The sequence below is a fragment of the Ursus americanus genome, chromosome 14 (genome assembly GCF_024610735.1).
Source record: "Ursus americanus isolate L20-20 chromosome 14, mUrsAme1.1.p, whole genome shotgun sequence".
Taxonomy (NCBI): Eukaryota; Metazoa; Chordata; class Mammalia; order Carnivora; family Ursidae; genus Ursus; species Ursus americanus.
Window position 1 is genome coordinate 53,620,716 of NC_142140.1, and position 26,648 is coordinate 53,647,363.

At 40.4% G+C, this 26,648-nt stretch overlaps 2 protein-coding genes across 2 annotated transcripts; both read left to right on the forward strand.

Moving 5' to 3' along the window:
* Positions 1 to 587: 587 nt before the first annotated feature.
* On the forward strand, positions 588 to 1,529 carry LOC123777663 (olfactory receptor 1M1). Its single transcript, XM_045774447.2, has one exon. The coding sequence runs from the start codon at positions 588 to 590 to the stop codon at positions 1,527 to 1,529; it is 942 nt and encodes a 313-aa protein (XP_045630403.2).
* Positions 1,530 to 23,947: 22,418 nt separating this feature from the next.
* Positions 23,948 to 24,889, forward strand: LOC123777662 (olfactory receptor 1M1). The gene has a single exon (XM_045774446.2). The coding sequence runs from the start codon at positions 23,948 to 23,950 to the stop codon at positions 24,887 to 24,889; it is 942 nt and encodes a 313-aa protein (XP_045630402.2).
* The last annotated feature ends 1,759 nt before the right edge of the window (positions 24,890 to 26,648 follow it).

Consider the following 26,648-nt stretch of genomic DNA (forward strand, 5'->3'; position numbering starts at 1 on the left):
GTTCATTATTTTCGTGATTTCACAAAGTCTCTTATCATATGTGTTTGACATAGAAGATCCAAACTACTCAATATTTCTATTCTCCTGCAAATCAATATAAGAACTTTATAATATTTTCATTCTAATTAGCCTTATTATACTCTCTGTTGTTGTTGCCTGATATTTTCATTCACCTTGATTACACACTTTTTACAGTTATTACTTTATAGACTCAGTGTTTTATTTAAATGTTTCCTACATATACACCAATTTTTTAGTAAACCATTGCTTCTTGGACTTCACTTACTCTGTCCAGATTCAATTTATTTTAGCCTGAAGCATATTCATGAGTAATTATTTCAGCAAAGATCCAGGCATGGTGTACTCTCCCAATCTTTATCTGAAATGAGAATATTCAATCAAGGTCCTTTGAACTGAGTCTTCAAACTTGCGTTCCTGCAAAGTATCAATTGTTCAAGGTGCAAAACATGTATAAGTCGTAAATAGCACAGATAAGAAATTGGTTATAAGCTCATCTAAACTTCCAGAATCATCTTCATAGATTCAGGTAACTTCCCCCTTTCAATACTTCCAGAGGACTCATACCCATGGAACCAAGGAATCAATCCAGCACATCCGAATTTATCCTCCTCGGACTTTCAGAAAATCCAGAGAAGGACACAATCCTTTTTGCTCTGTTCCTCTGCATGTATGTGGTCATGGCCATGGGAAACCTTTCAATCATCCTGGCCATCAGCTCCGACTCCCACCTCCACACCCCCATGTACTTCTTCCTGGCCAATCTCTCCTTGGTTGATTTCGGTCTGGCCACCAACACAGTCCCCAAGATGCTGGTCAGCATCCAGATCAGGAGCAAGTCAATCTCCTATCCCTGTTGCCTGACCCAGATGTACTTTTTCCATTTCTTTGGCATTGTTGACAGTGTTTTAATTGCTGTGATGGCTTATGACAGGTTTGTGGCTATCTGTCACCCCTTACACTACACCACCATCATGAGCCCACGCCTCTGTGGCCTGCTGGCTGGTGGCCCATGGGTGTTTTCCTGCTTTATTTCCCTCACTCATATCCTCTTGATGGTGCGCCTGGTTTTCTGTGGGAACAACAAGATTCCTCACTACTTCTGTGACCTCACTCCTCTTCTCAGGCTTTCTTGCACTGACACCTCTGTGAACAAGATCTTTGTGCTCATCGTGGCCGGGATGGTGATAGCCACGCCTTTCCTCTGCATCCTGGCCTCCTATGCTCGCATCATTGTGGCCATCATGAAGGTCCCCTCTGCAGGGGGCAGGAAGAAAGCCTTTTCCACCTGCAGCTCCCATCTGTCTGTGGTTGCTCTCCTTTATGGGACCACCATTGGGGTCTATTTGTGTCCTTCCTCTGTGCGCACAGCTGTGAAGGAGAAAGCCTCTGCTGTAATGTACACGGCGGTCACCCCCCTGCTGAACCCCTTTATCTACAGCCTGAGGAACCGGGATCTGAAGGGCGCCCTGAGGAAGCTTGTCAACAGAAAAATTACTTCATCTTCCTGACCACAAGGACACCTGGAAACTTCTGGAAAGTCGGATCTCAACATCTAGGGTCCTGGGGAAAAGAATGAAATTGCACAGTGTGGGAGAGTAGCCACTTTGGATTTTGAGTTGCAGAAGTTTAAAAGGATATTTCAAGATGACCCTGTTACTATTTTCTCAGTTACGGAGACGAGTAGGAGTCCTTTTGGGTATGTCTGATGCTGTCTTCCCAGAAAGATCAGATTGGATTTATCCTGGTTCAAAATCCAGTTAGCTCTCAACAAATACTTATGGAGTTCATATTCTGGGCTTGCTGTAAGTGCTGGCCAGGGAGTGGCAAGCAGGAGACACAACGTCCCTATTGTGTAGAGTTTACAGTTGAATGTGGGAGAAGAGACTGGATGAAATATGCACGTGAGGGCCAGGATAGGATAGAATAGGAACACCCTACAGAATCTGGAAGGGCAATCAGGGAAGGCTTCCTGGAAGAGATGATTCTAAACCTCAAAGGATAAGATGATGTTTTTCAGGCAAATATGAGGAGAAAGAGTATCAGAAAAAGATAAAAACCCAGTATGTGAAAAGGTCAGAGAGCAAGAGAAAGAGAGAGAAGGATGCATTTGTGAAGTGAAAAATCCATTTATGGCGAATGACTTGGAGAATGCCAGGTCAAGAAGGACTTTGGGACCAACTCAAGAGTTTGGCTTTTTCCTGAGAACCAGACGGTTCATAGACTTCCAGGGACCAAAGTTGGGAAGCACATAGGTGACTCATGGCTTCCCCACTATCCTCACTCCTATTCTGTCTTCTGGGGGAGCAAGATGGCATGTGCTAGATAAAAGTTCTACACAGCACAAAAGAATTCAGACCATGCATTAAGGAAATGAAGAACCTCTTGATATATGTCTTCATAGCCAAAAGGGAAAATACCAATCAATTAAATCATGAACGTCAAAGCTAAGGAAACAGAGGCAGGTCTCAGTCGCCATATATGCCTGTGGAATGCATATGAGTAGTAACACTGCTCACAACAGAAATAAGAGCTATTCATTATGAGCTTCTCTTGTGCCACACACTGTACTGTCTTTCTTCTCTTTGTTTCATTTAGTCATTCCGAAGCCCCTATGAAGGCATTATGTTTCATTTACTTTACTGGGTAGTAGTTCTAATACTCATGGAGATTTACAACTGAAATGAAATGAGTGGTCAGAAATTTTCAAATGACGAGAAGGAGCTGACATCATCTTAAGCAGAATGGCTTTGAATAATCACACATCCCATTTGCTTTTGGTACCTCTTTCCATGACAATTAAATTAGAATTTCTCAATTGAACAAACAGATATCCAGACCTGGTCCTGTTATAGCAACGATTAGCGAGAGTACAGGTAGAAAATGTGGGGAAAAAAATCTAGTGGGGAATATTCTAATGGATAAAATACAGAATTTAATAATTTTGGAGTTTACCCTCTGCAGGGGGCAGGAAGAAAGCCTTTTCCCCCTGCAGCTCCCACCTCTCTGTGGTTGCTCTCCTTTATGGGACCACCATTGGATTCTATTTGTGTCCTTCCTCTGTCCACGAAGTTGTGAAGGAGAAAGCCTTGCCATGGAGCACCCATGCATCAGGTCATGACCTTTTTCAAATAACCAAAAAGACAGGTGAAAGGTGATCCACAGCCCCCACTCTTCCTAAGTTCCCTACATTCTCTTGCCACATGCATGGAAGTAGTTACAGTGTTGGCTGGAGGAGAGCTGGAATTTGCACAGTTGGAAGCTTATTATAACCTGGGACTCAGAATATTTGTGAATGCTTCTCTCTCCGATACAGAAAGATACGGCTTGAGCTAAAGCACTGATTTGACCACTTCCTCCTCTGTGGAATGAGAGATTTCATTGGCCAGTAAAAATCTCTTAAGATTTTATTAGCTAAACAATCTTCATCTTGTTCTGTGTTAAGAAAGAAAGACCATAGATTCAGGAGATCCAGTTCTGTCCCTATATCATTGAATATCAAATTCCATCACTTGTTGGCCTTGACATTTGCCTTATCCATTCATTTAACAAATATTTACCAAATGTCTACTCCATGATAATTATTTTGCTCCACATTGGGGATAGAGAATTGAACAAGCAAGTGTAAAACCTTCCATGTGTTCACAAAGAGGTAACAAGAGGGAATTTTTGGGATGTCCTAGTAATGATCACAGGGCAATAATTTTTAAGGGCCAGAAATTTTCAAATGGTGCTCTTCCCTTCAATAACCATGAATCTATACATGGGATAAAATTCTAAGCACTATGCATCAAAACCAAAACAAACACATTACTTATTGATGTTAATTTTATTTTTTATTTTTTTGAAGATTTTATTTATTTATTTGACAGAGAGAGAGCACAAGCAGGGGGAGCAGCAGGCAGAAGGAGAGGGAGAAGCAGACTCCCTGCCCACCGAGCAAGGAGCCTGATGTGGGGCTGGATCCCAGGACACTATGATTATGATATGAGCTGAAGGCAGACGCTTAACCCACTGAGCCACCCAGGAGCCCCTGATGTTAATTTAAAAAATAAAATTAAACAACACAACACAAAACAAAACAACCGTTACTAGTCCAGTATGGAAAATAACAATTAAAAAATAATTAATTAACCAAATACCAATGGTATTTGGTAAAGAACATCAAAGGCATAATGCCAAATGAATAGTTAAGAACAAGTTTGCATTTGAATGAATTTTAAGTAGTTATCCGTGTCTTTTTCATAAAGATTATTTCCCTTCTCAATCTTGGAATAAATTTTGCAAGTATTATGAACCCAATGTATAGTTCAGCTTAAAGCAATGCTTAAAACATTATCTCAGAGTTTCTGTGGATAAGTGTTCCAGTATGACTTAGCTGAGTGCCTCTGCTTTAAGGTTTCTCATAGACTGCAATTCAAGTATCATGAACAGAATAGCATTCTTATAAAAGAGACCCCAGAGATCTCCCTTGTCCCTTCTGCTATGTGAGGACTCAGTGAAAAGTTGGCCATCTATACAGAGAAAGGGGAACCCTCTTGCACTGTTGGTGGGAATGCAAACTGGTGTAGCCACTCTGGAGAACAATATGGATTTTCCTCAAAAAGTTAAAAATAGAACTACCCTAGGGCACTGAGGTGGCTCAGTTGGTTAAGTGTCTGCCTTCAGCTCAGGTCATGATCCCAAGGTCCTGGGATCGAGTTCAGCATTGGGCTCCTTGCTCAGTGGGGAGCCTGCTTCTCTCTCTGCCTGCTGTTCCCCCCGCTTGTGCACGCTCTCTCTCTCTCTCTGACAAATAAATAAACAAAATCTTTAAAAAAAGTGTCTGCCTTTGGCTTGGGTCGTGATCTTGGGGTCCTGGGATTGAGCCTCGGGTTGGGCTCCCTGCTCAGCAGGGAGTCTGCTTCTCCCTCTGCCTCTCCCCACCACTCATACACTCACTCTCTCTCTCAAATAAATAATTAAAAAGAATAACTACCCTACAATCCAGCAATTGCATTACTAGGTATTTACCCAAAGGATACAAAAATACAGATTCAAAGGGGTACATGCACCTTGATATTTATAGCAGCATAATCAACAATAGCCAAACTATGGAGAGAACCCAAATGTCCATCAGCTGATGAATGGATAAAGAAGATGTGGTATATATATATATAATGGGATATTTCTCAGCCATTAAGATGAATGAAATCTTGCCATTTGCAACAACGTGGATGGAGCTGGAGTGTATTATGCTAAGTGAAATAAGTTAGTCAAAGAAAGACAAATACCATATGTTCTCACTCATATGTGGAATTTAAGAAACAAAACAGATAAACATATGGGAATGGGGGAAAAAAGGAGAGAGGGAAACAAACCATAAGAGACTCTTGACGATGGAAAACAAACTGAGGGTTGATGGAGGGAGGGGGATGGGGGATGGCGGATGGGAATTAAAGAGGGCACTTATTGTGATGAGCACTGGGTTGTATATAAGTGATGAATCAATGAATTCTACTCCAGAAACCAATATTGCACTGTATGTCAACTAAGTAAATTTAATAAATAAAAAAAGGAAAATTTAATAAAAAAAGAAAAAGAAAAGCTGGCCATCTTAAATGAGGAAATAGGCCTTCATCATACACCACATCTTCTGGTGCCTTGATTTTGGATGTCCTAGCCACCAGATCTGTAAAAATAAATGTATGTCATTTTTGAGGCACCCAGTGTCTGGTATTTTGTTACAGCAGCCTGAACAGACTAAGACAACTGCTAAAGAGGGAAATTTATAGCTATAAATAGTTACACTGAAAAAGATCTGAAATCTAACGAGCTTTACAATTTAAATAACTAGATAAAGAAGATCAAACTAAACCCAACACTAGTGGAAGGAAGGAAACTAAGGATACTAGAGCAGAGATAAATAAAATAGAGAATAGAAAATCAATAGAATTAACAAAATCAGAACTTGGTTCTTTGAAACCATCAACAAAATGAGCAAATCTTTAGTTAGATTGACTAAGAAAAAAGAAAGCTCAAACAACTAAAATCGTAAATTCAGGAGGGAACATTAGTAGTGATTTTATAGAAATAAAACGGATTATAAGAGAGTGTTATGAAGAATGCATGCCAACAAAGAAAAGTAACCTAGACAGGGGTGCCTGGGTGTCTCAGTCGGTCAGGTGTCTGCCCTCAGCTCAGGTCATGATCCCAGGGTCCTGAGATTGAGCTCCATGTCGGGCTCCCAGCTCAGTGGGAGTCTGCTTTTCCCTCTCCCTCTCATGCTTTCTCACTCTCAAATAAATATATAAAATCTTTAAAAAAAACTCAAAACAACAAAAGCAGTAACCTAGGCAAAATGGGCAATTTCCTAGAAAAACACAACATACCAAGACTGAATCACAAATAGAAAATCTGAATAGACTTATAACTAGTAAGGAGATTGAATTAGTAATCCATAATCTCCCAAGAAAGAAGTGCTTGGGACCAAATGGCTTCAGTGGTCTAAACTTTTAAAGAAGAATTAGCACCAATCCTACTCAAACTCTTCCAGAAAGAGGAGGAAACACTTCCAAACTCATTCTATGAGGCCAGCATTGCCCTGGTATTGAAGTCAGACAAAGACACTACAAGAAAAGAAAATTACAGACCAATATCCCTTATTAATATTAATGTAAAAAACCTCACCAAAATACTAGCACACCCCAACATAGTAACAGGATTGTACATCATGACCAAGCGAGATTTGTTCTTGGAGTGCGAGGACGTTCCAACACAAGAAAAAACAGTCAATGTATGTCATTCAACAGAATGAAGGAGGACAACACATGATTATTTCAACGGTTGAAGAGAAATCATTTGACAAAATTTAATACCCTGTTATGATAAAAATATCAAAGAAACTAAGAATGGAGGGAAACTACCTCAATATAATAAAGGCCATACACGAAAAACCATAGCTAACACCATCCTCAATGATGAAAGACTAAAAGCTTTTCTGCTAAGGTCAGGACAAAACAAGAATGCCTGATCCTACTACTTCTTTTCATTATAATACTGGAAGTCCTAGCCAGAGCAATTAGGCAGGAAAAATAAATAAAAGAAATCCAAATTGGAAAGGAAAAAGTAAAATGATCTCTGTTCACGGATGGCATGATCTTATGTAGAAAACCCCAAAGATGCCACAAAAAATTAGAATTAATAAATTCAGCAAAGCCATACAAAGTTGTACGAAGAATACAAAATCAGCATGCGAAGATCAGTTGTGTTTCTACACACTAACAATGAGCCATCGGCAAAGGAAATCAAGCTAAGAATCCCATTTACAAGGGCATCAAAAAAGGATCTTAAAAAGGATCCAATGTAATTCTTAGGAATAAACTTAAGGAGGCAAAAAGTTTGTATGCCAAAAACTACAAAATATTGCTGAAAGAAATTGAAGAAGACACAGATTAGTAAGAAAGGCTTCTGTGTTCATGGATTGGGAGACGTAATATTGTGAAGACGGTACTACTTGAAGCAGGTGACAGATTCACTACGCCATGAAATCCCTTTGCAAATTTCAACAATGTTTTATGCAGAAATAGAAAAACCTACAGTAAAGTTCATATGGGTTTCAAGGACTCTGACTAGCCAAATTATTCTTGAAAAATAGTAGCACACTCAGAGGTCTCACACTTCCTGATCCCAAAATTTACTACAAAGCTACAGTAATCAAAATAGTATGGTGCTAGCATAAATACATAGAAACTAATGTTAGAATAGAGGGCCGAGAAATAAACCCTTGCATACATGGTCAAATGATTTTTGACAAGGGTGGCAAGACAATTCAGTGGGAGAAAGGACTGTCTTTTCCACAAATGATATTGGGAAACTGGATATTCACATGCAAAAGAATGACCCCAAATAGTGGACCTCTTCCTTCCACCGTATGCAAAAATTAACTTAAAAATGGATCAAAGACTTAAACCCTAAGAGCTGTAACTATCGAGTAGTTTGGAAGAAAACCTAGAGGGGAAAGTTTGACATTGGATTTGGCAATGACTTCTTAATTTCTTAATATGACACCAAAAGCACAAGCAACAAGAGAAAATATAGATAAAATGCACTTCATACAAATTAAAAGCTTTTACACACCAAAGGACACAATCAACAGAATGAAAAGGCAGAGTTCCACAGAATGAAAACTCACGGAGTGGGAAAAAATATTTGCAAACCATATATCTGATAAGGGATTAATATCTAGAATATATAAAGAACTCCTACATGTCAACAACAACATTGGGACCAAAACAACCCAATTAAAAATGGGGGAAAGATTTAAGTAGACATTTCTCTAAGGAGGATATACAAATGGCCAATAAGCACATGAAAAAGTATTCAATATCACTAATCATTCGGAAAATTCCAATCAACCTCAATGAGATATCACTTCACACTTATTAGGATGACTATTATAAAAACAAAACAGGCAAATAGAAAAAACAAGTTTGGCAAGTATATGGATTCGTTGGAACCTTTGCTGGTAGAAATATTAAATGGTATATATGCTATGGAAAATAGTATGGCAGTTCCTCAAAAAAATTAACACAGAATTATCATCTGATTCAGTATTCCACTTTTGAGTATGTGCCCCCAAAAATTGAAAGCAGGGACTCAAACAGATGCTTGGGTATCCGTGTTCAGAGCAGCATTATTCATCATAGCTATATGTAGGGAAGCTACCTAAGTGTCCCTTTCTCCTACAACATAGATGAACCTTGGAGACATTATGCTAAGTGAAACAAGTCATACACAAAAATCCCAACGCTGTGTTATTCCACTTATATGAGGTGCAAAGAGGAGTCAGACTCATAGGTACAGAAAGTGGAATGAATGGTAGTTACCAATGGCTGGAGAGAGAGGATAGGAAGTTAGTGTTTAGTGGAGACAGAATTTCAGTTGGGGAAGATGAAAGTTTTGGAGCTCGATCGTGGGGATGGTTGCACAAATGTGAACGTCCTTAATGCCACTGAACTGTACAGCTAAAAATGGTTAAAGTGGTAAAGAGAGAGAGGGAGAGAGAATCTTTTCCTTTGAGCGGTGAAAATACAAGCGATTTTACGTTCTCTGTTGTAGTTTTCTGTGTTTTCCAATTTTCCTTCAATTAACATTTGTTGCTTTTGTGAAAAGAAGAAGCATGAGGGGCGCCTGGGTGGCACAGCGGTTAAGCGTCTGCCTTCGGCTCAGGGCGTGATCCCGGCGTTATGGGATCGAGCCCCACATCAGGCTCTTCCGCTATGAGCCTGCTTCTTCCTCTCCCACTCCCCCTGCTTGTGTTCCCTCTCTTGCTGACTGTCTCTATCTCTGTCAAATAACTAAATAAAATCTTTAAAAAAAAAAAAAAGAAGAAGAAGCATGAATGCCTTTAAAAATAACATGTTAAAGGATGTTAAAGAAACAACACAAAGTCTATTTCGAAAGTTGACTTTTAACAGCCACGTCTAATGGCAATAGCATCCAACAAAACGGAACAGATGAAGCTAACCCATGTTTTAGAGGCAATTTCTTTTAAAAAATTATTTATTTTTGGGGCGCCTGGGTGGCACAGCGTTTAAAGCGTCTGCCTCCGGCTCAGGGCGTGATCCCGGCGTTCCAGGATCGAGCCCCACATCAGGCTCCTCCACTATGAGCCTGCTTCTTCCTCTCCCACTCCCCCTGCTTGTGTTCCCTTTCTCGCTGGCTGTCTCTATCTCTGTCAAATAAATAAATAAAATCTTTTAAAAAAATTATTTATTTCTGGGGGGGAAACAGTACAAGTGGAGGGAGGGGCAGAGAGAGAGAGGGAAGGAGAGAATTTCAAGCAGACTCCCCGCTGAGTGGGGGAGCCTGCCATGGGGCTCAATCTCATGACCTTGAGATCAAGACCTGAGCCGAAACCAAGAGTCAGACGCTGAACTGACTGAGCCCCCCCAGGTGCCCCTCAAAGCAATTTCCAAGGTGGCTTTAATGGGTCGAATACTCTCTACCCCCCAAATTCATGTCCACCCAGAACCTCGCTGTGACCTTATGAGGATTTTGAGGTTTTGCAGGTGAAACGAAGGTAAGGATTTTAAGATGAAATGATCTTAAGGTGAGTGTGAAATCCAATGACTGGCATCCTTCTATAAGGAGGAAGAGGTAGCTTTGAGGCACAGACACAGAGAAGGTCATTGAAGATGAAAGCAGATTTTGGATTTAGTCCCATGCCAAAGAATGCCAAGGGTCTCCTGCTGCCAGCAGAAGCTAGGAGAGAAGCAGAAAACTGATTCTTTCTCAGTCTCAGAAGGAACTAAGCCCGCCCAGACCTTGACTTTGGACTTCCGGCCTCCAAAACTATGAAAGAATAAATTTTTGTTGCTTTAAAAAAATATTAAAAATACAGGGATTCACATCATGATTGAAAAAAAAAACCCACACTCATTGTCACCTGTGGAAAATGTTAGGGAGAAAAATTATTTTGAAAACCAGTAAATAAATGGAAATAATAGAAAGATTCAAGCATTTTTGCTGACTTTCCCCTACAAATAGTACCTCAGACTGACCAGAGACTTAAGGAGGGGAAGTTTATTTTTGTAGAAGTATTCCAGCTCCTAAGTGAAAGTCTGATAGAACACTTTCATTTGCAGCCTTTCATGAAATGATGTATCCAGGCAATGAATCTAAACGGCTGCAGATTTCACAAAAAGAGAGACAACGAAAAATATGTGCTTCCTCCAGCATTACACTGTTTGTGGGAAATGTAAACTCGTACAGCCACTATGAAAAACAGCACGAAGCTTCAAGAAGTAAAAAACAGAACTACTGTATGATCCAGCAATTTCACTTCTGGGTATATATCAAAGGAAATGAAATCCACTTGAGGAAATACCCGCACTCCCATGTTCATGGCAGCATTATCCACAATAGCCAAGGTATGGAAACAACCAAAGTGTCCAACAATGGGTGAATGGATAAAGACAATATGGTGTGTGTATATACAATGGAATATTATTCAGCCTTAAAAATGAAGGAAATGCTGCCATTTGCAACAAAATGAATGAACATGAAAGGAATTATGCTAAGCGAAATGAGCCAGTCAGGGAAAGACAAGTACTGCAAGGAATCATTTATATGAGAAATTTTAAAAAGGGTTGAATTCATAGAAACAGAGAGTAGAATAGTGGTTGCCAGGAGCTGGGGAATGGGGGAAATAGGGAAACATTGGTAAAAGGATACAAACTTTCAGTTATAAGACGAGTAAGTTCTGAAGATACGTGTAACGTGATGACTATAGGTGGTAATACTGTATCACATGATTGAAATTTGCTGAGATAGTGGAATTTAAGTGTTCTCACTAAAAAAAAAAAAGTAAACATATAAGGTGATGGATGTGTTAATTAACTTGATTGTGGGAATCCTTTCACAATGTATGTGTCTAGAAAATCACTATTCTGTACACTTTAAATGTGTTACAAAACAATTTTGTCAAGCATATCTTAATAAAGTTGGGGAAGAACATATGTGCCTCTTGAGAAAGTCCACCAACCACCTATGGAGTATGCTTCTCCCCCAGTATCAGCCCTGAATTTGATCAGATATCTAGATCTAAGCATCAGTTTATAATTATGACCTTCAAGAGACATATTTGAAAATTGCTTACAAATGCAATCAGGAAAATCCAGACCATTTCTTCAACAAATTCCAAAGGGGATAAGCAAGGGGCGGGGGAGAAATCCCAGAGCTTAAAAGAGACTTTAGACAACTATCAATTAATTGGAATATATAGATATTATTTGGTTTTTAATGTGAAAAATGATAAAAGTTAGGAGGCAATTTGGGTAATTTGAAGAATGGACTATTTAATGACACAATTATTAATATTTTAAAGTAAAATAATGGTATTAGGTTTATGCTTTTTAAAAGAAGGGTTTTTTAGAGACATACTGAAATCATATGATATTTGAAATTTACTCTGAAATAATTCCAATTAAGAGGTCAAAGTAGGTAGAATACAGCTGAAACAAGACTTTGAATTGATAATAATTGAAACTGAGTGATGAATACATGGGGTTTCATTGTATTAAGCTGAGGCATAAGAAAAATTACCCATCTTATTGGCCAAAAATGGTGGAATGTTGGCAATTTCATATGACTCAGCCTAGTACTATGTTCTCTACTTTTGTCTATGGTTGGGTGATTTCCATAACTAAACTTTTTTTTTAAACTGGCACTTAATGTATCAATCAGTTCCATGGGTGTTTATTGACCCATGACCCGATAATCTGGCAGGGACCTCATAAAACTGAATTCCTAAAGATGCAAAGGTAGAGACTCCCACTGATGCCACCCTGGGACCAATACTCAGAGCAAGGATCTGGCTGCGGACCCAGCCTCTCTCTTCATGTGTGCCCATCAGGTAAGATTCTACTTGCTCCATTAGCAGAACTGGATGGAAGCCATGGTGTCTTTACAGAGAGTTGCCCTCTTGAGGGTAAGTGGGGCTGGAAGCAGCCTTTGATTCTCAGAGTGGCATCACTGCGTGAATGCAGGAAGGTGTTTCTCGGTTCTTGAGCTGATGAGGAACACCGGTGGACGCTTCCTCTAGAAGAAGCTCTGATCTTGGGGAGACAGAGTTTAGGAGGCTAGGAGAGTTTGTTCCCCGAGGAGAGGGTGCAGAGCACGTTGGGAAACCTACAACTTGCAGCAAGTTGCCTCCTGAAGACCTAGATAGTCAATATGGTCTTCCTACTGCCATGTCCCAGCCCTCATAGGAATCTGAACTATTCAGGGAATAGGGGTGAAATTGGACAATTTGTTTAACAAGGAGCCTTGGGAATTGGCTTCTGATTGGGCCAGAAATTGTAAATATTCCCTCTGTTCTTATAATTCATCCCCATCGTAGCTTTTCTTCTTTGGGTCAGGTGGATACCTACCTGTGCCTCTATGAGGCATCCTCTGTCTCCAAGATACACCTTCATCATTCTTGTCCTTTCCTGGAAGCAGAGCCAGCATCTTTCTGGACCATCACCAGGGAGGAAATGGAGTGAAGTTTGCTTCAGTGATAATGTCAAGAAGAGGGAAGATAGTAAGTGGACTTGGAGGATAAGAGGAGAGAGAGAAAACAGGAGAGAGAGAGAGTGAGAGAGCAAGAATGAAAGTTTGAGAGCAACTGGAGAGAACGCTGGCAGCAGAAAGAGAGGATAGACACTGTGTTCTCAGAGAACTGGGTGATTCTATTGGGCTCAAGTTAGCACCTGGGTCTCGGGCCTGAATCCTGTGGCCGCTCACGCATCTGCTCAATGTCGTCCCGCTGTGATGCTAGCAAGCCCTTTCCAAAGCCCAGAATTTGCAGCATAATCTTTTTTAAAATTAATCTATAAATTTTATTTAAAAAATTACTCAGAAACATGTGTAGACTCCAATGAGATCTCAGTACTGTATTAAATTTTACATTTTGTTCACCAGTCAGAGAGATTACCTTCATGAATAGATAGTTTTATAAAGCTGAGATTTTTATAATTCTAGAGGCAAGTGTAATTTCCTCACCAAACATCCAACTATTTCAAATATTAAGGGCCTTTAAAGCTAAGATTTGCTGGAACTTTTATAATTAATGGTAAATCACCAGTGAAGAGAGACAGCTTCTAATAAATATTCAGTTTTTGTCATTAAGCTAATATTTAATTTTGATTTGCTTACAGGTTTTATGAGTTAGAGGCCAATTTTATTAAAAATTATTTATCATTTTAAAATTCTTAAAAATATCATTTTGTCGATTTAAATTTTCAATTTTCTGGTTAAGTATACTTCAAAAATAAAAGGTATCAAACTGCCCAAAAATACTTTGGAGCTTTTGCTACATAGACAACTAGTGTGTCCCTTTAAACGGTTGTCTGCATTTTGACTTACATTATCTGATCAAATATTAATTTTTAAAAATTTTTATTTTGTTATGTTAGTCACCATACAGTACTCATCATTGGTTTTTGATGTAAAGTTCCATGATTCATTGTTTGCGTATAACACCCAGTGCTCCATGCAATACGTGCCCTCCTTACTACCCATCACTGGGCTAACCCATCCCCCACCCCCCTCCCCTCTGACCCCCTCGGTTTGTTTCCTGGAGTCCGCAGTATCCCATGGTTCTTCTCCCCTTCTGATTTGCCCCCCTTCATTTTTCCCTTCCTTCTCCTAATGTCCTCCATGCTATTCCTTATGTTTCACAAATGAGTGAGACCGTATGATAATTGTCTTTCTCTGCTTGACTTATTTCACTTAGCATAATCTCCTCCAGTTCCATCCATGTCGATCGATGCTAATTGTGGGTATTCATCCTTTCTGATGGCTGAGTAATATTCCATTGTATATATGGACCACATCTTCTTTATCCATTCATCTGTTGAAAGGCATCTTAGCTCGTTCCACAGTTTGGCTATTGTGGACAATGCTACAATGAACATTGGGGTGCATGTGGCCCTTCTTTCCACTACATCTGTATCTTTGGGGTAAATACCCAGTAGTGCAATTGCTGGGTCATAGGGTAGCTCTATTTTTAACTTTTTGAGGAACCTCTACATCAAATATTAATTTTAAAAAATTATCAAAATTTAAGTATTGCAGTTGGGGCGCCTGGGTGGCACAGCAGTTAAGCGTCTGCCTTTGGCTCAGGGCGTGATCCCGGTGTTCTGGGATCGAGCCCCACGTAAGGTTCCTCCACTATGAGCCTGCTTCTTTCTCTCCCACTCCCCCTGCTTGTGTTCCCTCTCTCGCTGGCTGTCTCTATCTCTGTCGACTAAATAAATAAAATCTTAAAAAAAAAAAAAAGAAAGGTAAGTATTGCAGTAAGAAAAGAATCCATCCCAAAATGTGAATCATGAACCTTGACAGACAGTGATTCAAAGTAATTGTTTCACTTCTTTTAATATCCAGGTTTGGATGTAAAAACGTTTGCTAAATGTGATTAATGTTCTCCCTACTATTTAAGATTATCGTATGTGTATTAATACATTTTTTTCAAAACTTAGGTTAAACCACTAATTCAAAAAAGGCATTAAACCACTATTAAAACCTAAATTGAAATTTTCCTTTTATATGAACATTTATCATGTTGTTCGGGCAAATTAAAAAAAATTAGTCATTGAAACTCTTGAGGCTTTCAAATTCAACCGCCAGATGAAAACTATGTTTCTTTAGATGAACAATTCTTTGAACTGGAGACATTAAGTATAAGGAGTCTTCCTTCTGCAATAAGCTTGTAGCACAGTGCGGACCTGCTTTTCCAAGTCCACTTGAGTATCTCAAAGAAGAGTGTTTCCACCAGGCTCTGTTGGCATAAGTTTGAGTTATTTCCATCACTGAGTCTCTGAAGTCATCGAAATTCCTGATCTTTCCTACTGAGAAACCATGGACACCAAGCTCTAGGGTTCCATGTGAGATAGGAGTTGCGTTTCTTTGAGGAGACCGTCGTCAAGATGATGAGGGAGCACGCGAGTCTCCTGGTTCCGGAGACTTAAACTTCTCCGAAGAGTTGTGGGAAAACGCAGGAAGAGGAAGTGAGAGGGAATTTGGTGGAAGATGGTAAGGGGGCTAAGGAACTTCAGGAAGAGAGCGTGCAGAAAAGTAGCATGGCTCCGTGGAAGGGCTGTGAGTTTTGGACTCAGGCAGACATCCAGCGGCAGCTCACCATTTAATAACTGTGGGAGCTCCACATCCAGTCCCCATTTTGGGCCTCAATCATCTCATTTGTAAATTATAATCCCTTCCTCACAATTTGTTGTTAGAGTGATGTGCCATATATGTAATATGTCTATTATAATGCTTGGCACATACTAGGAATTCATTAATATGAAATGTGAAGAAGCATGGAGACAGGAAATGACAGGGAAGGATAGGTAGTGAGGGGGATTGGCATATTGACCCCCCAAATCTGGTGTAAAACATAATTTTAGGAGTCAGTAGTAAATAGAGCAAGACAGGAAGATCTGTAGTAGAATCAGGAGATTTTTGTCATGTGAAGGTGAACATTTGGAGTTTGTTCAGTGGACAACAGTGGTTCACAGTCCCTTGTGCAGATGGCAGACTTTCCAAGAATCACTGACTGATTGAGCTGCATTTCCTGTGGACTCTTATAATTCTCAGGGTAATTTTCTATTATGTCCATTTGTCCATAAATTGATAAATGCCTCTTGAGTCTGTTTCCTTTATGAAACTGTGAATTTATCAGTTCACTCCAGATTCTTAAAATTGTAGAGATTAATAAGAGTACAGGCACCAGATTCAGACTGCTTGGCTTAGCTCTGCAACCTGTTGTCTGTGAAGCACCATTTGATTTTTTTTAAATGTTTTTTTATTATATTATGTTAGTCACCATACAGTACATCCCTGGTTTTTGATGTAAAGTTCAATGATTCATTAGTTGCGTGTAACACCCAGTGCACCATGCAATACGTGCCCTCCTTACTACCCATCACCGGTCTATCCCATTCCCCCACCCCCCTCCCCTCTGAAGCCCTCAGTTTATTTCTCAGAGTCCATAGTCTCTCATGCTTCATTCCCCCTTCTGATTACCCCCCTTTCTTTATCCCTTTCTTCCCCTACCGATCTTCCTAGTTCTTATGTTCCATCGATGAGAGAAATCACCATTTGATTTTATTAATCTCCTTGGGTCTCCATTTCCTTATATGTGAAAGAGACCCAAGCTCAGTGGGTTGTTGCGAGTAGCAAATTGGCAAAGAACTCAGAGCAGTACCTGGTGTTATAGGAGGCACTCAGTATAAAAGAGGGTCATTATTTATTCATGCAAATATTGAACAGTTGTGTGTATGCCTTCTATATCCCAGACAAGATGCTGGCCACAAAAATGAGCAAAGACATACAATCCCTGCTTTCGAGTGTCTGGAGGATAGGGTCTGTGTCATTTCATGTCTTTGTCCCCGCCACTCAGCCCAAACCACAGTATATGGCAACCATCAATAATTGATTATGGAATAAATGAGTGGATGAATGGAAAAATGAATAAAAGTGATATAATCAGAGGTATACTTCATAAGGATCAATCAGGCAGTGATTTCAGGATGGTTTGGAGGGAGGAAAATGGATGCATAAAGACTAATTAAGAACTAGGACTTGGCGGGGTGCCTGGGTGGCGCAGTCGTTAAGCATCTGCCTTCGGCCCAGGGCGTGATCCTGGCGTTCTGGGATCGAGCCCCACATCAGGCTTCTCCGCTGGGAGCCTGCTTCTTCCTCTCCCACTCCCCCTGCTTGTGTTCCCTCTCTCGCTGGCTATCTCTCTCGGTCAAATAAATAAAATCTTAAAAAAAAAAAAAAGAACTAGGACTTGGCAACCCAGAAAGAATGGGAGCCTTGATTTGCTTTCAAGTAATGGGGGGGGGAGTAGATGCAAAATGAGTATAAGAATAGAATGTTCAACTTCTGGAAGATGCAGCGACTCATTGATGGATTGCCTTTGGCAGTGGAAGAAATGTTTCAGTCATAGTTGTCTAGAGGGATGGTGATTTCATTCACAGAAAGAGAGGCTCTAGAAGAAAAGAGACTTTATTTTTTATATAATGAACTTGCCATGCAGGACAAAAAAGAAGGAGATATCACTGCTTATTATAACCATTTTATTCTGGGTCAGACACTGTAGATAATTTTATATGCATATCTCATTTGATCCTCAAGAAAACCCTATCCATTATATACCATTATCATCATTCCCTTTTGAGGAAAGTGAGGGTCTAGTGGTTAGGCAATTTACTCAAGGTCACTTAGCTAGTACGTGGTGAGCCCATGAAGCATATCCAGGTGTTTCTCTTTTCAAAGTCCTTCCTTACCATCTCAGGTGATGCTGCCTGATGTTGGCTGAGACCGTGCTGGGACACTGAGCACTACATGGGTCACTCTCCACGTGCTACCCCGCTTTAGCTTCTTCTTTTTTTTTTTTAATGTTTTTTTATTATATTACGTTAGTCAAAAACCAGGGATGTACTGTATGGTCGCTTCAGCTTCTAAGAAAACTCAGAGGTGGGCATTATTTCTCCCGAGTATAAAGATACAGAAAATGAAGTTTAGAGAGGTTAATAGTCACCAGGTTAAGAAGCCAGGTTTTTAATTCTGGTCTATCTGGATCCAGTTACCTGTGTGCTTCCCATCATTCCACGCTGTATTCATAAAAATTTTCCAGGTGGAAATACTGAGTTTGCAGGCAGGAATTCAGGTCTGGGTGTTGGAAGCCTAGAATTTTAAGTCTGAGAATCACCTCTGGAAACTAGCAAACCTCTACAAAGAAAGCTTTTAACAGTGGACCCTAATGTGGAGTTAGGGCATTTCATGAACACCCCGAAATGGAATGCAAAGCGATGTCAAGGTGTATATTTTCCTGGGGTGGGGGTCAGGGAGGAGGGGAGTCTTATAGTTTAGCAGAATCTCCAAAGGATTGTAAGACCAAAATTGTTAAGGAAAAGAGAGCCAAAGTGAGAATATTTAAGATCTACTGTCTCAGCAAATTTCAAGTGTACAATACAGTATCAGTAATTATCTGCACATTAGATCCCTGAATCTTATTCATCTTGTAACTGCAAGTTTATACCGTTTGACCAGCATCTCCCCACTTCCCCAAGCCCCTGGTAGCCACCATTCTACTGTATCTTTCTATGAGTTTGACTTTAAAAAAAAAATTCTACATATAAATGAGGTCATATAATATTTGTCTTTCTCTGCCTGGAATCTTTCACTCAGCATAAAGTCCTCTGGGTTCATCCATGTTGTTACAAATGACAAGATTTCCTTCTTTCTCATGCCTGAATTTTATATATAGCCCACACCTTCTCTATCCATTCCCCATTGATGGACGCTTAGGTCGTTTCCTTATCTTGGCTATTGGGAAGAATGCTGTCATGAACGTGGGAGACCAGATAGCCATTTGAGATGCTGACTTGGTTTCCTCCAGATACAAACCCAGAAGAGGGATTGCTGGATCGTAGGGTAGTTCTATTGTGACTTTTTGAGGAACCTCCACACTGTTTTCCACAGTGGTTGCACCAATTTACATTCCACCAAGACTGTACAAGGATTCCCTTTTCTCCATATCATCACCAACAGTTGTTGTATATTGTCTTTTTGGTAAAAGCCACCAAAAGGTGTGAGGTGATCTGTCGTTGTGATTTTTATTTGTGTTTCCGTGGTGTTGAGCACATTTTCATGTACCCGTTGGCCATTCGTCTCTTTTCTTTAGAGAAATGTCTATTCAGGTTCTTTGCCCATTTTTAATTGGGTTATTTGCATTTTTGTTATTGGGTGGTATAAATCCCTTATATATTTTGGATATATCCACCATCAGATATATGGTTTGCAAATATTTACTCCCATTCTATAGCTTGCCTTTTTCTTTGTCAATTCCTTCCTTTGCTGTGTGGAAAACTTGTAGTTTGCTCTAGTCCCACTTGTTGATTTTTGCTTTTGTTCCCTATGCTTTTGGTGTCATATAAAAACAAATTATTGCCAAGACTGATGTCAAGGAACTTTCCCCTATGTTCTCTTCCAGGAGTTTTATGAATCCAGATCTTACATTTAAGTCTTTCATGCATTTTGAGTTGTTTTTTGTGAGTGGTGTCAAATAGGAGTCCACTTTCATTCTTTTGAATGTGAATATTCAGTTCCCCCAACACCATTTACTGAAGAGGCTATCCTTTCCCTAGTGTGTGTTCTAGGCACCCTTGTAAACGATCGGTTCACCGTTGATGCATGGGTTTATTTCTTGGCTCTCTGTTCCGTTCCACACATCTATGTGTTTCTATGCCAGTACCATACTGTTTGATTGCTAGAGCTCTGTAATATAGCTGAAATCAGGAACTGTGATGCCTCCAGCTTTGTTCTTTCTCAAGATTGCTTTGGCTTTTGGGGGTTTTTTGTGGTTCCATACAAATTTTAAGACCATGTCCTCTATTTCTGTGAAAAATGTCATTGGAATTTTGATAGCGATTACATTGCATCTGTAGGTCACTCTGAGTAGAAGGAACATTTTCACAATATTAATTATTCGTAACAGAATGTCTCTCCATTTATTTGTGTCTTCTTCAATTTCCTTCATCGGTGTTTTAATTTTTGGTTTACAGATCTTTTATCTTTTTGGTTAAATTTATTCCTGAGTGTTTTATTGTTTGGGTGCAATTGTAAATGGGATTGTTTTCTTTCTTTTTCAGATCATTGTTAGTGTATAGAAATGCAACTGATTTTTATGTCTTGATTTCATATCCTGCAGCTTCACTGAGTCATTTATCAGTTCTAACCATTTATGTGTGTGTTTGTGTGTGTGCATGTGTGTGTGTGTGTGCGTGTGAGTGTGTGGAGTTTTTAGGGATTTCTATATATAAGATCATGTGCATGTATTTCTTTTCTGATTTCATTGTGTTATCTTTCTGTGTTTTTATTTGTTTGTTTGTGTTTTTAAGTAGGCCCCATGCCCAGCGTGAAGCCCAATGTGGGGCTTGAACTCGCGACCCTGAGATCAAGAACTGAGCTGAGATCAAGAGTCAGACAAAACCGACCGAGCCACCCAGGTGCCCCCTTTCCGTGTTTTCTTGTAGCTTGTTGAGTGTCCTTAAAACATCTATTCTGAATTCTTCATCAGGCAGATCATAGATCTGTATTTCTTAAGGGTAAGTTACTAGAAAATTATTGCATCATTTGGTTGTGTCATGTTTTGTTGATTTTTAATGTTCCCTGAAATCATGCATTGATGTTTTCACATTCAAAGAAGCAGTTACCTCCTTCAGTCTTTCCTGACTGGCTTTGGGGTAAAAATCCCTCTGTTAGCCCTTCTAGGGGTTCTTAGGTTTTTCAACGGATTTTTAGACCTTTTCAATGAATACACCTGCTCCATACTTGTCCCCATGGGGAGGGGGCATTCTTAAGACTGTATACCTTCTCTTGATCCTGCAAAGCCAGGCCAGAGGCTGACAGCCTCCAGTTTGCTTTCCCTGGGGTGGTGCCCTGAAATGCTCAAGTTTGTGTGTTTTCTCTCAATTCCTCATAGTTGGAGAGGCTCCCAGCCTTTCCCTGCCCTCAGTCACGTAGCTCCCCTCAGTGTTGTGCATGGGGTGAGAAGGAAGTGGGTCCCTTTGGCAGCCTCCTGCACAGCTGGGGGAGCTCTCACTTTACCCCTTTGGAAAAATCAAGGGCTGAGGGTGTCTTCTGGGCACTGAGCTGTGCTGCTTTGGGGAAGTGTGACCATGGCTGCAGTGAAGCTGTTCCTCTTACCTCTTCAAAGTATCAAATCTCAGGTTGTTTTTGCTCTAGCTGTGTGCTGGAACTTCTCCACTGGACCCCGGACTCCTACACACATACTCTGGTTGATGGATAATTGTCAAACTTGGTGTTTTTTTGCAGGGAAGATGGAAAACTGTCCTGCCGTCTCCATGACATCACCCAGCAAGTCATCACTAAAGGGAAACAGGAATATGAACTGAGCGAGCATGATCATGTAATCTAATTGTGGAAGTCTTCTCTTAGGACCTTCAGTAGTTCTAAAGTTTCAAGCTCTGTTTTCTAAATTACGCATTTAAGAACATGAATTTGCTTCTACATACTGGTTTACCTGCATCTCCTTGGTTTAGGTAAGTTTTTTTGTTTTGGGGGTTGCTTCTTTTTGAGTATAGTTGACACAGTGTTACACTAGTTTCAGGTGTCCAATCTAGGGATTCGACTTCTCTAGACATTATGTTATTCTCACCACAGGTCCAGCCACCATCTGTCACCATGCAACACTATGACATCATTGACTGTGTTCCCTATGCTGTGCCTTTTATTCCTGTGACTTCATTCATTCCCTGAAAGCCTGTATCTCCCACTCCCCTTCACCCATTTTGCCCATCCTCCCACCCCCTCCCTCTGGCAACCATCAGTTTGTTTTCTGTATTTATAGGTCTGATTCTGTTTTTTGTTTGTCCATTTGTTTTTTTAGATTCCACACATGAGTGAAATCATATGGCATTTGTCTTTCTCTGTCTGATTTCACTTAGCATTCTACCCTCTAGGTCCACCCATGTTGTTGCAAATGGCAAGATGTCATCCTTTAAAAGGCTCATAATATTACATTGTGTATATCTATACCTATATATCTACATAGGTAGATAGATGATAGATAGATAGATGATAGATAGATAGATAGATAGATAGATAGATAGATAGATAGATAAGTGATAAATAGAAAGATGGATAGGTTTTTTAAAAAGTATAAATATTCCTGGTTTCAATGATGATGTCTGCTTTGATGCATACATTATTTTTAAATGTGCTTTTAAAAGTTCCAAACATATAGGAAGAGGCTGATTATCTTTTGTTATTGATTTCTAATTTGACTACATCATGATCAGAAAACATGCTCTGTTCGATATGTATTCTTTGATATTAACCTTTGCTGATTTTTGGAGATATGTGTCCTTGAAAAACATGTGGATTCTCTGATAATTTCATGTAATGCTCAAATCAAGCTGGTTAATTGTGTTACTCAGATTTTCTATACCCTTACTAAAAATTTGCAACCCTCCATCCCCGGTGTCTCAACTACTAAAAAAGATATGATAAAATCCCCTAAAATGATGTGATTTATCATGTTTTCCTTACAGTTCTGTTAGTTTTTTCTTTATATATTGTAAGCCTGTGCTATTAAATGCACATTAGTAGCTGTTTGATTTTTTTTTCTTTTTCTGGTGAATTTTCCTTTTATTATGATATAATGACTTTCCTTATCCCTTTTCATGCCTCTGCCTTAAGTATGACTCATCCGATATTGACAAGCTGCCCGTCTTCCAGCTTGCTTCAGCAGCACATAGCCTAACATAAGCTGTTCATCTCCATTTTGGTTAGTATTTTTTTTTAAGATTTTATTTATTTATTTATTTGACAGAGAGAGACAGCCAGCGAGAGAGGGAACACAAGCAGGGGGAGTGGGAGAGGAAGAAGCAGGCTCCTAGTGGAGAAGCCTGATGTGGGGCTCGATCCCAGAACGCCAGGATCACGCCCTGAGCCGAAGGCAGACACTTAACGACTGTGCCACCCAGGCACCCCTGGTTAGTATTTCTTGATATACCTTTATTATTTCCTGATGGTCAAACTTTCCATGTCATTACACTTTAGGCATATCTGTTGCACACACAAGTTCCAGAATTTTGTTCCTTTGTCCAATCTGAGAGTCTCTGTTTTTAAAGATTAGTTAAAGCCACTTAAACATTTGTCGAAATCACCCATATATTTTGTGATTTTTCTTTGCTTCTTTATATTTCCTTTCCTGACTTAAACTGGTTCGACCAAAATCTCTTTAGTTCTATAACAAACCTACTATAATTTACAAGTTACAAATTCTATGTCCATTATTTTGTGGTTACACCCAAACTTTAGTCATGTGGAAAGTCCAAAATACTCAATACATTTCTATTCTCCCACAACTCAGTGCAAGAAACTTTCAACTTATTCTAATTCCTCTTCCTGTAGTACGTATAATTGTTCCCTGGTGTCTTAATCTATCTTGTTTATGTGAGTTATTATTATTTTAAAACTCAGCATTTTGTTTATTTTTTTCTACATATAATCAGGTTACTTGGGTGTTCATTGCTTCCTGGATATTGCTTATTTTTAATTCAATTTGTTTTATCCTGAAGTAAATCCCTTAGTTTTTTGTTTTGTTTTGTTTTCAGTAAGTTTTCTTGCATGGAAAACTCTCTCAATATTTTTCTGAAATGGGAATACTCATAGGAGGGTCCTACTACCAAACCTTGACATGAGTTGCTGTAAATGCTTCCGCAATATTTCAAGATGTAACCCGTATATAAACAGGTGTTATACTTAGTCTGGATGGGAAATTGGTTGTAATCTCATCTGATCTTCCAGAATCATCTCTGTAGCGTTCCTGTAACGTCTCCCTTTCAATACTTCCAGAGGAATATTACCCATGGAACCAAGGAACCAAACCAGTGCATCCGAATTCATCCTCCTGGGGCTTTCGGAAAATCCAGAGCAGGAGACCCTCCTCTTTGCTCTGTTCCTCTGCATGTATGTGGTCACGGTAGTGGGGAACCTGCTTATCATCCTGGCCATCAGCTCCGACTCCCACCTCCACACCCCCATGTACTTCTTCCTGGCCAATCTCTCCTTGGTTGATTTCGGTCTGGCCACCAACACAGTCCCCAAGATGCTGGTCAGCATCCAGATCAGGAGCAAGTCAATCTCCTATCCCTGCTGCCTGACCCAGATGTACTTTTTCCATTTCTTTGGCATTATGGACAGTGTCTTGATTGCTGTGATGGCTTATGACAGGTTTGTGGCTATCTGTCACCCCTTACACTACACCACCATCATGAACCCACGCCTCTGTGGCCTGCTGGCTGGTGGCCCATGGGTGTTTTCCTGCTTCATCTCCCTCACTCATATCCTCTTGATGGTGCGCCTGGTTTTCTGTGGGAACAACAAGATTCCTCACTACTTCTGTGACCTCACTCCTCTTCTCAGGCTTTCTTGCACTGACACCTCTGTGAACAAGATCTTTGTGCTCATCGTGGCCGGGATGGTGATAGCCACGCCTTTCCTCTGCATCCTGGCCTCCTATGCTTGCATCATTGTGGCCATCATGAAGGTCCCCTCTGCAGGGGGCAGGAAGAAAGCCTTTTCCACCTGCAGCTCCCATCTGTCTGTGGTTGCTCTCTTCTATGGGACCACCATTGGGGTCTATTTGTGTCCTTCCTCTGTGCGCACAGCTGTGAAGGAGAAAGCCTCTGCTGTAATGTACACGGCGGTCACCCCCCTGCTGAACCCCTTTATCTACAGCCTGAGGAACCGGGATCTGAAGGGCGCCCTGAGGAAGCTTGTCAACAGAAAAATTACTTCATCTTCCTGACCACAAGGACACCTGGAAACTTCTGGAAAGTCGGATCTCAACATCTAAGGTCTTAGGCAAAAGAATGGAATTGCACAGTGTGGGAGAGTAGCCACTTTGGATTTTGCGTTGCGGAAGTTTAAAAGGAAATCTCAAGATGGCCCTGTTACTATTTTCTCAATCACTTGGACCAGTCAGGGTCCTTTTGGGTATGTCTGATGCTGTCTTCCCAGAAAGATCAGATTGGATTTATCCTGGTTCAAAATCCAGTTAGCTCTCAACAAATACTTATGGAGTTCATATTCTGGGCCTGCTGTAAGTGCTGGCCAGGGAGTGGCGAATAGGAGACACAAGGTCCCTATTGTGTAGAGTTTACAGTTGAATGTGGGAGAAGAGACTGGATGAAATATGCACGTGAGGGCCAGGATAGGATAGAGTAGGAACACCCTACAGAATCTGGAAGGGCAATCAGGGAAGGCTTCCTGGAAGAGATGATTCTAAACCTCAAAGTGTAAGATGATGCTTTTCAGGCAAATATGAGGAGAAAGAGTATCAAAAAAAGAGAGAAAACCAGTATATGAAAAGGTCAGAGAGCAAGAGACAGAGAGAGAAGGATGCATTTGTGAAGTGAAAAATCCAGTTATGGCGAATGACTTGGAGAATGCCAGGTCAAGAAGGACTTTGGGACCAACTCAAGAGTTTGGCTTTTTCCTGAGAACCAGACGGTTCATTGACTTCCAGGGACCAAAGTCAGGGAGCACGTAGTTGCATCATGCACCTCCACTCCTATTCTGTCTTCTGGGGGGAGCAGGATGGCATGTGCTAGATGAAATTTGTACAAGGCACGGGGAGAAAGATGTTGAGACCATGCACTAGGAAAATGAGGACTCACTTGATGGTATAAGTCTTTGTAGCCAAAGAGGAAAATACCAATCCGTTGAATCTCGAATGTTTAAGCCAGAAGGAGAAGCCGCGGCAGGTCTCAGTCGCCATATGTGCCTGTGGAATTCATGTGAGTAGTAACAACAGAGATGAGAGTTACTTGTAGGTTTTCCTTGTGTCTCCTCCCCTGTTCTACTCCACTGTCTCATTTCCTCATTCTCTAGCCCCCAGGAGAGCAATGCATCTCATCTGTGTGTATTGTGAAGACATTCTAATGTTTATCTGGAGATTCACAACCCAAATGGAATGAGCAGTGGGTTTGGGCTCTATTTCTGGGCTGAATGAGCAGTGAATGGGGCCAGAATTTTTCAAACGGTGCTAAGGAGCTGACATCATCTTAAGCAGAATGGCTTTGAACAATTTGTACCTCCAGTTTGCTTATGTTACTTTCCTTCCGAGAGAATTAAATGAGACTTTCTCCGTTGAACAAACAGACCTCCAGACCTGGCCCTGTTGTAGGCTGGAAAGGGGTTGCTTTCTGGGGATACTCTGGTGAATAGAACCCAGAACTTAAGAATAGTGGAGTTTGCTGTAGGGAACCCATCATCTGGTCCGGGCTTTTTTGGAACAACCAAAAATCAGCCGATAGCTGAACCACAGCTTTCTCCTGGTAGGTCCCCCTGCCATATGTGTGCGAGTAGTTACAGTGATGGTTGGGGGAGGCAATGCAATGGGGGATGCCTGGTGCCAATAAAAATCTCTTAAGAGCCTGTCAGCCAAACTATCTCTGTCTTGTTTTGTGTTAAAAAGCGAAGGTCTCATCTCCAGGAGAGATCTGTCCCGGGAGCCCTGCAATATCAACTTCCAACATTTGCTGGCATCGATAAATGTTTAATTA

Excerpts from the sequence above, each read along its gene's own strand:
- LOC123777663 (XM_045774447.2), top strand. The coding sequence starts at position 588 with ATGGAACCAAGGAATCAATCCAGCACATCCGAATTTATCCTCCTCGGA.
- LOC123777662 (XM_045774446.2), top strand. The coding sequence starts at position 23,948 with ATGGAACCAAGGAACCAAACCAGTGCATCCGAATTCATCCTCCTGGGG.